The 12398-nt window shown below is 40.6% G+C and overlaps 1 protein-coding gene across 1 annotated transcript; it reads left to right on the top strand.

Annotated features, from left to right (window-relative positions):
- Positions 1 to 1929: 1929 nt before the first annotated feature.
- Positions 1930 to 9808, top strand: LOC103509504 (phosphoenolpyruvate carboxykinase, cytosolic [GTP]-like). The gene is given in 11 exon segments (XM_008474127.3): positions 1930 to 2089; positions 2648 to 2741; positions 3090 to 3235; positions 3635 to 3819; positions 4202 to 4460; positions 4779 to 4908; positions 5681 to 5894; positions 6298 to 6499; positions 8264 to 8462; positions 8786 to 8938; positions 9201 to 9808. Coding segments are annotated over 11 exon segments (1977 nt in total). The 5' UTR covers positions 1930 to 2063; the 3' UTR covers positions 9570 to 9808.
- Positions 9809 to 12398: the final 2590 nt, after the last annotated feature.

Raw genomic sequence — 12398 nt, 5'->3', positions numbered from 1 at the left:
ATTTGAACTGGCGTCAGCAACACGTTAGACAAAATTTGTGACTCTGAAGAGGTAAAGGCAGGAGGGAGGTGGAAGCAGGTTTCGTTGTCCAAAAAATTTCGGCACATAGCTTAGTGGTTAAAAGGGTAGATTCGTAGAAGCTTAACTCACAATTTAGGGCTGTTTGCCCCTACACCTAAGCCCCTGAGTGGGCTTTTTGTGTACGGAATTAAGCTGTAGTTTAAAAGGGTAGGTCAATAGATGAAGAGATGTTGTGGATCTGATAGAACTGAGGGGGATTGATGGTCTCTGGGAAGCTATTGAGCTTCCCGGGTCGTCCTGGGGCGTAGAACCAACCATCGTGAGGACGATGTGCACCAGAATGTGAGCTCTTAAAAATCTGCTGCCACTGCTCAAAGTAGCTTCTGAATTGGACAGCAGTAAGTAAAAAAGAATCATCCATAAGGCAAGGCCCTTTAAGGATAGTTCTTTTCTGCTAATGCTGTCCAATCCGTGCTTCTGCTTTTCCCCATCCGTGGCACAAGCTCTGCTTCCCCATCCGTGGCACAAGCTCTGCTTATACGGATGGGTTGGGTATACCATTTATAAGAAAAATGTATGTTCTGAGTTTTTTGTCAATCAAATATAAATGGAAAAAAAAAAAAAAAAAAAAAAAAAAAAAAAAAAATCGTTCTCGGCTTCATGCACCCCGAATTCCAAGGACAAAGCAAAAAAAAAAATTCAACTCCACCGGGAATCGAACCCGGGACCTCCGGCCTGCAAGCCTAGCGAGATACCTACTCGACCACGGAGGCTGTCTTATAGATTGGAAATACTTAATGCACCCTTGCTTAACTCCATACACAAAAGGCCCACTCTGAGGCTCAGGTGTGTAGGGTCAACTGCCCCAAGGGATAGGTTAAGTTTATACGAATCTTTCAGGATTTTTGGCATTTTCAACTCAATTCTCACACTTCTCTTCAATTTTAAGCAATTCTTTTTCTAACTACCAGGAACATTAAGGTTTAAAAGAGTCTTTTAGGGACAATATTGTCCTAGCGCACCGTACGAATCTAATGCACCCTTCGGCCTCGAAATCCGCAGTGCATCCGTCTGTCCTTGCACGCAGGAGGCTCGAGTTCAATTCCCCGTGGTGTCGAAAACATTAAATGCAACCTTGCAAAGGCAATTGAATAGTTTTGCTCATTACAACCAGTGGCGGCTTTACAACAGGAATTTTGTTTTTGGTGCCTACAATGTTCAATTGTTCGTTTTTGTACTCTGGTGCAGGTATTTCTAAAATGACCACTACGTTTTCTATAAATTAATATGAATAGCTAATAGACGTAGTTTACATCGGTCATAAAAGAGCCCCTAACAACCAACTATGTTAAGCCTAAGAAGAAAATAAAATGGGAACCTAACAGGCTGTTAGCTCAAGGCCCGTCTGCTTTGGAAGCGTAGTCGAGCAACTTCTTCTTTTTTTTTTTTTTTTCATTTTTCAAACATAGCAAAAGGTGCTCTCATTTTTTTTTTTATATAAGTACAATAAACAAGAATACAAACATAAGGTGGTGGTGATGATGATGGGCGTTACGCGCTATTGAAAAACCAGACCTCAGAAAATGATAGAGTCCCTGTCATTTTCATAGGTTTGGATTTTCAGGCGACTAAGCGCTACTAAAAGTCGCGCGACTACGCTTCCAAAGTGCGAAGGGCCTAACAGGCCTTCCAAAGACTCAAAAATATTGGTGAAATCCACTCTAAACATTGCTTTTGGCTCATCTTTCCCATCATTCATGGCATGGGCCCATCTTTTAAGCGACCTACCGCGACTAGAACACCGCGATAAAATCTCTCACAGTAATTCCCCTCGTCGACACTGGTGTTATCAATGTGTAGAAATTCAGCAATTAATAGCTAATAATACATAGACACACAACTCACCCACGAATTTTAATAATGTCCGAGTAGACCCATCAGGAGACCTGACAGTGGGGTGATAACATGGCTACCTGTACGCATCATCATCATCATCATTGGAGTCATTAGGACAAATCGAATCAACTTGTCCCAATCACAAAATGTTTCACAGCTATATCTATGGCCTGTAAGTAAATTTAATACCATATAACAGGCAACAGGGGTGGCCACTAACCTTACCTTCGGGAGCCGAAATCCTTTAAAGCCGGTTCGGGGCGAGCCATGCCGCAGGCGAAATTTTTGAAAATTTGGTCTACAAACTTCAGAATGGAAATTCTAATTTCCAGCTCAGGACGGGAAATTTTTCAACAAGTGTGAACCATAATTTGAGGGTCACACAAGATTGTCTTGCGAGCCGCACCGATTAATAGGTACCTACTTTGGTTTAGCAGAGGGTCAAGTAACCAGAGGATTTCTAGATGGGGGGAAAATAATCAGCGGAAACGAAGGTTTTCTTTATAAATAGGTATTGTTTATTTTCTCATTAAGTGACGTTTGAATCCAGGACCTAGTTGACTGATTGATGATGAGAATAGTAAATTAGATAGCTAGGAGCGAGGAAAATACCACTTATCTAACACATCCTGGGGACATAAATCGAAAAATCAGTCAGGATTTGCTGGTTTTGTATGTAGATAAGATTTTGGGCATTTCTTCAGCTAACTTCTCAACCCTCCAATTTCAGACTGGTAGCCACAGCTGTAATTCACACAAGTCAGTCAAATAAAATCGGCGAATTCGATCTAGTCCATGGAGACCTATCATCTGTCTCTCCAAAGGTAAGATCTGTGACTAACCATTTTCCCCCTGTTTTTTTGTTCGCTCTGTTCCTACTACTCTAGAAGCGTGTGTTCTGTGTCATAGCATGTCCATTCCGTAGTAAGTTCCTCGTCCGATGGACGAGAAGAGACACAATACTTCTCATTTAGATGCTGGGTCAACACGAGAACACCAGAAATAAAAAGTGTTGGTAATCGAAATACCAGTGCTCTTGCAAGGATCTAGATAAATACTCGTAGGCTTCGGCGCGAATTTGCCGCCACAAGTGTGTTAAAGCGCTCAATAGAAAAAAAAAGAAATACGGGTGCAAAATTTCGTCAATGCTTTTCATTTTCTTTTTTCTTCAGTTATTAAAATTCATCACGGAGAGTGCAAATTTGTGCAAACCCAAGGACATTCACATTTGTGATGGTACGGAGGAAGAAAATAAAGCCATTCTGAAGAAAATGGTCGACACGAACACAGTCAAAAGAGTCCGGAAGCATGTGAACTGGTAATAATTCCCCAGTAGAGTGTTTACTGCTATCAAATATTTCTATAAATAAATAATAAGCTCGGTGGACTTCCAATCTGGAGGTTGGTGGTTCAAGTCTAAGTCTAAAAGAATAGAAAAACCTCACTTTTACAGCTAGAATGAAACTGAAAAGTCCCTTTATCCCCGCACTCTTGAATTAAGCAATCTAAAATGTTTGAAATCGACCAATCAGATCGCTTCATCCAAGAGTTACACTTTAAACTCCGATTGTAATCCTGGCGTGGTGTATGGCAGTATGGCAGATAAAAAAAAATCTTTTCTTTTTTTTACTATATCACCATCATTCGGCGAAACCTAAAGCCACTATAACAACAACAACACCATTGTGATCTTGGCCATTAAATGCCTTTTTTTCAGTTGGTTGGCTTCAACGAATCCTGCCGATGTGGCCCGAGTGGAGGACAAAACGTTCATCTGTACCGTCAACCGATCTGACGTGGTACCAGACCATAAACCAGGTGTGAAAAGTCAGCTGGGGAATTGGATCTCGCCTGCTGATTATGATGAGGCTATTAAGACAAGATTTCCTGGTTGTATGAAAGGTAATTTTACAAATGAGGTCATAATAATAATGAATATCACTCTTTATTGGGGTAAATACAAATATAAATAGGTTTAAGCAATAGAACAATAGAGGGCGAAAACATCTCTACCAATCAACCCTTACTGTAAAAGAATATATTCGAGCCAGCGCGATCTATCTTCGACTTACTTTCTCATGGACACTACTTGTTGCTATGTTGAAAGCCCAGTAGTAGACTAGCCGCGGGAGACACTAAAGTACACAGATAAAAAGACGGACCTTCTGATTTTTCCGTCTTCGATCTTCGATCTGATTGGCTCACGATCTTCGATCTGATTGGCTCACCTTTAGACCCAGCGCCAGCGGAAAGAGAACTTACTAACCCACATTTCCATTTCCAGACCGCACCATGTACGTGATCCCATTCAGTATGGGTCCTGTGGGATCTCCATTGTCCAAAGTCGGTGTCGAAATCACCGATTCTCCCTACGTTGTTGCATCGATGAGAATCATGACTCGAATGGGAAAGGCAGTCCTGGACGAGATTGCCAAGAATGACGAGTTTGTTAGAGCTCTACATTCTGTGGGAACGCCAAGCTCGGGGGTTCATGAGTACCCTCACTGGCCGTGTGATCCGCAGAGGACTATCATTTTGCACAAGTAAGATCAAGATGTATGTTAATCAGAAACTATGTGCAACGCGACTCGACGCTTACGATAACTATCGCGATGGTAACGCCGCAAAGAGAACGCAACTTTGCACTTCGAATTCAACCTACTTCGGTGTTGTAGTGGTCAATCTCTCGCCTGGCAAAAGCGCAAAATAATACCTATTTATATCCTGGCAAATATAACCAATAAACGAGACTTCTGGAACTGTTGGCTAAAAGTTTGATGCGGACAGTTAAAATAAAGTAGGTATTTGAAGATTTGAACTAGGATCATAATAGAAGGTAATAAGCTGTGAAACTGTTTCAGACCTGATACCATGGAGATTGCCAGTTATGGAAGTGGCTACGGTGGCAATTCATTACTGGGTAAGAAATGTTTTGCTCTTCGTATTAATCAAGTGAAGGAACCCAATAATAGAGTTCTTCCACCTTAACGTGTGGCACCCTATCATTAATGTTTTTCTCAGTGTGTATCTAGGGGTTGACTGCATGCATCAGTTGTCTAATATTTTTAAATCAGAGTGAACAAAGATGTTGATTAAAAATTTCAAACCCGTTGAAACTGAAAGTAGCAGATCTGGTCTGGTTACTTCCCGTTCATTTTTAGAAACACGAAAATAAAGTCTAGGTACAGTGTTACCTTAACACAGTGGTTCTCAAACTTTTTGCATGGCGCCCCCTTTGGGCATATTCTCAGTTTTTCACGGCCCCCCTACCTTACCCAACCCCTCGGTATATTATTTTTACCTATGGGTTTTATGGAATAACAAAACGAGAATTTCAAACTTTCAGATTTTTTTATATTCAAGTAAGTATTCAAGTTATGAACTGTATGTTATTCATATTTTAAGCAAAACATCAATACAATAGCATAACGAAGAAATGGTTTAAATGATGAGGATACCGCAACAGCACAAGACTTTTGATTAAAAAATATACCTATATACAAAAAAAAAATCCTTTGGACCTTGTCTTGATGGCCCAATGATGCGAACCTAAAAACTAATTAACTTATAATCAGAATCAGAAATTTGCCTTTATGACGTGTTTTCACCAAAATTTGCGAAAATCGTCCAAGAGCTGTTACGTACTGTGCGAGAGATTTTGGGTGCGTAATGAACTAAATACCTAATGTAAAATCTTCATGTAAAAAATTAAACCTCTCTTCGTTCCGTCAATAAATTCCACCCTCGGCTCCCTTCTCTCCAGATTCTTGGCGTTACCAATCCGGAAGGCAAGAAAATGTTCGTGGCCGCTGCCTTCCCCAGTGCTTGTGGTAAAACCAATCTGGCTATGCTGATGCCAACTCTGTACGATTGGAAAGTGGAATGTGTTGGGGACGACATTGCGTGGATGAAGTTTGACGAGGAAGGAAATCTGAGAGCCATCAATCCGGAAAGTGGATTCTTTGGAGTCGCTCCTGGTAAGAAAGAGTCATCTTTATCACAAATCCGGATTATACGCGTGTATTGAGGGGGGAAAAACGGTTCCTTAGCCACATCCACTACTGAAAATATTAAAGTCTTCTTCTCTCCATTAGCCTCTTTACCGTAATATTCTTAAAAACACCAGAGCCTGATGAAAAACGCCGACCCCGTCTGTACACGGGAAAAGGCGATTTTAGAAATTCACATTATCTATAGTGATGAAGGTATCTAGCCTTTCTTATCAAGGGCTAATTAACGTTTCCGAGCATGAATGGATGTGTGTATTTCTTGCCTCCTCCTCCTCCTCCTCCTCCTCCTCCTAAAACAAGAGAGAAATGAGGAGGAAAATTAAGGTCATACAAATGTCGTTATGGCATTTTTCCAAAATCTTCATTTCAGGAACGAGTTGTAATACGAATCCTCAAGCGATGCAGACCATCTTCCACAATACTATGTTCACAAACGTGGGCACTACGAGTGATGATGGCGTCTACTGGGAAGGTCTGGAAGAGGAAACTAACCCTGAAGCTACCATCAAAGATTGGCTGGGCAGACCATGGAATAAGAATTGCTCGACACCCGCAGCCCATCCCAACTCACGGTAGGTAAAAGTATAGGTCATACGGGTTGTTGTTGTGGCGACAGGCAAAATCTGATCAATCGGATGTTAGACTAAGGGTGTCAATGACTTCTAATACGGGCAGCAAGAGAGGACCAAATAGGAATCAGAATTTCTGCTGGAGCAAAATGTTTTGCCTGGCTTGTCCTGAACTACATACATACCTAGATGTACGATCAACCATTGCATCGTCAGAACTTGGACTTGTTCTTTTAAATCCATTTAGACCTTTTCTCTTTTCTACTGGCAGCTAGCTTTAGGCTGGTTCAAAGTTTGCTGATCTGCCCTCTCGTAACCTAATCAATAACAATGTTGTTAATGTTATCATAGGTACATTCAGGATACAAGAATACCGTCTCGTAGGCAGGTATATTATTCAATTTATGCAACATGCATTTCTTTGTTAACTTGTGCATGTTATGGATAGACAAATAGACAGGTATACCTTGGTAGATTAGGTTGTTGTGGTGCTTATAACCAAGATGTTGACGAGCACCACCTAAATATAATATAAGATAGAATGATAGATAGATAGATAGATAGACTAGGTAGTTATGGGATTTGTCGAAGCATATTACCTCTTGTGTCAATCACTACAAAATTAAGAATTTTTGTAGTGATTGACAATTGAGCACAATACATTTTACCTTCACTCTGAGTCTCGCAAGATATTTTGCTCATTATGAAAGTGTTGCAAAAACTGTACTACGTGTGGAACGATTGCAGTAATGCCTGATCTGACGGACGTGTGTATCATAATAAATCAGAAACTCATTATGCCAAGATATCCCATTATGCCAAGATAAGCCATTATGCCAAGATAACCCATATGGGGTGAATACCCGAGGCCGATGCATTTTGTTCCGATTTCCAGAACTCTAATAAGTACGTATATGTATTGAAATCTATATCAGGAAGCTTGACATTATAATATAGCATTCCAACAACTTCAATCAAGTGAAGGAACCCAATAATAGAGTTCTTCCACCTTAACGTGTGGCACCCTATCATTAATGTTTTTCTCAGTGTGTATCTAGGGATTGACTGCATGCATCAGTTGTCTAATTTTTAAATCAGAGTAAACAAAGATGTTGATTAAAAATTTCAAACCCGTTGAAACTGAAAGTAGCAGATCTGGTCTGGTTACTTCCCGTTCATTTTTAGAAACACGAAAACAAACCTAGTGTTACCTTAACACATACATAAATAAATAAACATACAATCCGGTTGAGCCACCGCTGGCAAAAACGTGACCACGTGTCTTCGTGTCTGTACACATTGCACCCGCTGGGCCATCGGTGGTATAACAATCGCAGGAGGGAAGAATTCGGTTTCATTAATCCTCTTCAGAAAAGGAAATAAGCTACAAAATCGCCGGTCGTGTTTCGTGTATGTTAAAGTAATGGAAAGTATAGAATCAGGGCCGTATGCAGGATTTTGTCACGGGGAGGAGCGAGAGTCCAAACATTGATGTACGGGGGATGGATGCTCCAAATTTTCGGAGTCTGCCCTATAGTAATGGGTAAAATGAAGCTCGAGGGGGGCCCCCTTAATACGGTCCTGTATAGGATACACCCTGTTTATACTTACTCGTATAGCCTTTCGGAACGTAAGCGCCCTTGAGTTAGCTAATTAGCCATGGTATTCATCACCCAAATTAGGTATTTAAACAACACATTTTACTCCATCTTATAAGAAGGAAAGTAATGTACATAACCGGGTGAAATTTTTTCCACTGTCTTCCAGATTCTGTGTCCCCGCCGCGGAATGTCCTGCCATGGATCCCGACTGGCAATCCCCCCAGGGGGTGCCCATTAGTGCCATCATATTCGGAGGGAGAAGACCAGAAGGGGTCCCCCTAGTGTACGAAGCTTTCGACTGGCAACATGGCGTATTCGTGGGAGCTTCCATGAGGAGTGAGGCGACAGCAGCGGCTGAACATAAGGTGAGTTCGAGTCTTGGCTTCATAGTAATAGAGCAGTTGCTCTTACTCGGGTGAGGTTTCTAAGTTAAAGAGCAGAAAAAATGAGGAACTAGGGAATTTTTCTTTTTTCTTCTACGACTTCTAGGTCCGGAGATAAATTGATTTAAAAAATACCGGTGAATCTTGAACTTTGACGTCACGACATACGCTCCTGTACGCGATGACGTCATAGTACATGACTCCTCCCGCTTCGTTTGAGTGTTTTGTAAACTTTGACGTCACAACTCTTGGAACTCTTTCATTAGAACGACAATTTCATATTAACTCTTTTGATTTGATTCCAGGGGAAAGCCATCCTAAACGACCCGTTTGCAATGAGACCATTCTTCGGCTACAACTTTGGCCAATACCTACAACACTGGTTGGATCTCCAGAAAAGACCCAATGTTAAGCTGCCCAAAATTTTCCACGTCAATTGGTTTAGAAAGGACAAAGATGTAAGTAAAGCCGTCTTTTACTGTCGTACTTTTTTTTATTATTCCACCAAGGAGATTCCTTTTTGGACGTAATACCGCGACCATACTTTCTACCATGGGCCACTTATATGTTTTCAATGGTTACCTGAAAGAAGGCCTCTGAGTGAAATTTTGCTATTTGTTTGGTGAAAAAAAATCCAAGAGTTAATATCAGTCTTTCATGTCAGGAGAGATGATTGCATACTAACTATAGTAAGCATTTCCTCTTTCCTCGTGTTCCCAGGGGAAATTCATGTGGCCCGGGTTTGGAGACAACATTCGCGTTCTCGACTGGATTTTCCAACGTGTCAACGGGAACAAAACCGTTCGTCGCTTCTCCCCCATCGGTTACATTCCCGATTACCACCATAACGTTATCAATCTCACCGATCTCTACGAAGACGACAAACCGAACCTCAACGTCAATCTGAAAGAACTCTTCTACATCGACAAGGACTTCTGGGAACAGGAGCTAAATGCTATTGAGAAGTACTTCAATGATCAAGTCGGCTCTGACCTGCCACCTGCCATTCATGCTGAAATATCCGGACTGCGACAGCGGCTCAAGTCGTATCATCCTCTGTGGAGAGATTCAATCCCGAAAACAAATTAAGGAGCTCGGTAGCGCTCCGCCCCACGAAGTCATGTTTGACCGCGCTACTAGAGATATTATACTCCACAGAGAAAGTAGCCGTTTTTAGGTACTTTTGAAATGTACTCGTACAACGGGATGTCCCCATTTGATGTGCGCGTTAAGGTGTGTCCACACATAGCCGACGACCCGGCCAGGTCGATGTCCGGTCGTCTTTAAGAAGAGAGACAAAGTAATTAAACATGCACGTGTCAGAATTACATTGCTTTCCTTCCTAACTTCCTAGGTTACAGCACAGAAAAGTAAAAATGGAGGCCGACAGCGATAAATATGAATAAGGTGGTTCTGGAAATAGTCCGAGCTGGAACGAAGATTTGCCTTTTACTGTTAATTTGACTGCCATCCAAATTGGTATCATTTCGAGGGGTCTCTTATTGGGCCCGGCTGTGCTGAGATGTATGTAGATACCTGCTTACCTGCCTTGGTCGCATAGTGGTCAAAACGCTCGTCTGGTACACATTAGGGCGGGGGTTCGATTTTAGAATTTGACCACATGAAAATGGAGCTTTAATGGTTGGGTGGTAGAGAACCCCTCTGGCGTTAACCTCGCCTAAAGGTTACCTTCCACTCAAGAGTCTATTTTTTTATTATTATACCTTCTGGATACGGAAAATAATTTGTAATCCGATTAGATAAGTATTTATCGAACACCTGTGCGATATCGGAAATATCGCTTCTCGGGTATCGCACGGATAACTGATTGCGATTTCATATTATCGCACACTGTAGCGATTTGCGTGGGAGTACCTACCCAGGAAATATAGGCCTATTGGTTTGTGTGTCGCTCAAATTTTCATTTCACACTTGACCCCTGCATTGGAAACAGTGCTCGAGTGGACTTGTCAATACCTTGGTGTCTTAGGGTCGATCCCCGGCCAGGACATGGGATTTTATTCTCTTTGAGAAGTCAGGTAAGAAGATAACTATCGTGTGTTTTTGACTGGTTTACTACCGAAAATTATTGGTACTCTCAGAGGGACTTAAAAATATTATTGTCAAGGGTCTTTTTCTCTTTTTGAATAGTTTAGATAGAGAGCTCAGTCAATGATGTCTAACGACAAAAGTTCCAAAAGATACCTACTTTTCGGAGGACTTCATTATTTTTTGTTAGGGTACATTATTTTCTTTCATGTGATTAATTGGCCACTCTCCACAGAAAATGGTCTGTGAAAAGTAGGTACATATACATACCTACCTACCGTTATTTCATGGGTACCTACCTACCTACCTAACAATATTAGGGGCTGGTTATTCTCGCTAAAACTCTCTACTGAGTAGGAACTTACCTACTCCTTTTATGGTCATTGTTACTTGTTTTGCTCAGGATAGGAGAATTCAGTGTTTTCAGAGATGTCCATTAGCTGTTAGCTGTACCTACTGGGCTAATCTAAACCATGGAAATTAATATTGAAGCTCTTCAACCAATAAACTCAATGAGTGAGAAATGACGTTTTTGATTGTACTACTGTTGTACGGTAATTCCTCGATGCTGTACGGTTTTCCTACCAATGAGTGAGCAACATGGCAACACTGCGTCACAAACAAAAATAAATACTAAATAGGTATTTTCCTTTTCAAGTTTTTGTTTTTCCACTTTTTCCATTTTCTTTGAAGGAAAATGGAATATTTTTAGACTTATTGAATGTAATTTGTGTTAATATGCTTGCTGTATTTTGTGGATTATTGTGAGGAAGATTCTTGTTTTCGGAAAATAGAAAGATGGAATCCAGTTACATTGAAAACTTGGTAAGATCAAAACCTTTGTGTAGGTACCTACCTTGCAGGTTTCACTTTAGAAGTGCATTCTATTTTTGATACAGAATAAAGTGCAGTTTAGATTGATGTGAGGGAGTCATTTCTTGTATTCATGGTTTTTTTTATTTCTTGAGTGTATACCTACTGCTGATTCTGTCACTATTTAGATCAGACAAAATGAATTTATACCAACAAATTAAGTAGGTACTTACCTACTCTTCAAACATTTTATGTTTCATTAGTCAAAATACCTAACCTTTGTAAAATGTTCAACTCACAAGATAGGCAGAGCAACTCTGATTAATTTATGGGACAACTTTTGTTCTTTTCATTTTACACTGAATTTTCAAGACACATTGAATCTGCTCTTGCCCTCAGTGTATTTTGCCTATTATCTACCTATTCAACAATAAAGCTGGAACTTTGAATTAGGGAGCTGTTTTGCAGGATAAAAGATTGCAGTAATGCCTGATCTGACGGACGTGTGTATCATAATAAATCAGAAACTCATTATGCCAAGATATCCCATTATGCCAAGATAACCCATATGGGGTGAATACCCGAGGCCGATGCATTTTGTTCCGATTTCCAGAAGTCTAATAAGTACCGATTGCAGTAATGCCTGATCTGACGGACGTGTGTATCATAATAAATCAGAAACTCATTATGCCAAGATATCCCATTATGCCAAGATAAGCCATTATGCCAAGATAACCCATATGGGGTGAATACCCGAGGCCGATGCATTTTGTTCCGATTTCCAGAACTCTAATAAGTACGTATATGTATTGAAATCTATATCAGGAAGCTTGACATTATAATATAGCATTCCAACAACTTCAATCAAGTGAAGGAACCCAATAATAGAGTTCTTCCACCTTAACGTGTGGCACCCTATCATTAATGTTTTTCTCAGTGTGTATCTAGGGATTGACTGCATGCATCAGTTGTCTAATTTTTAAATCAGAGTAGTATTTTGAAGAGAAAATTGACTGAGGACCACCCAGAATTATCTGATGGTAACATAAATCACAA

This window comes from Diaphorina citri, unplaced genomic scaffold (genome assembly GCF_000475195.1).
Source record: "Diaphorina citri unplaced genomic scaffold, Diaci psyllid genome assembly version 1.1 scaffold505, whole genome shotgun sequence".
Taxonomy (NCBI): Eukaryota; Metazoa; Arthropoda; class Insecta; order Hemiptera; family Psyllidae; genus Diaphorina; species Diaphorina citri.
This window is presented reverse-complemented; position numbering and strand designations above follow the sequence as displayed.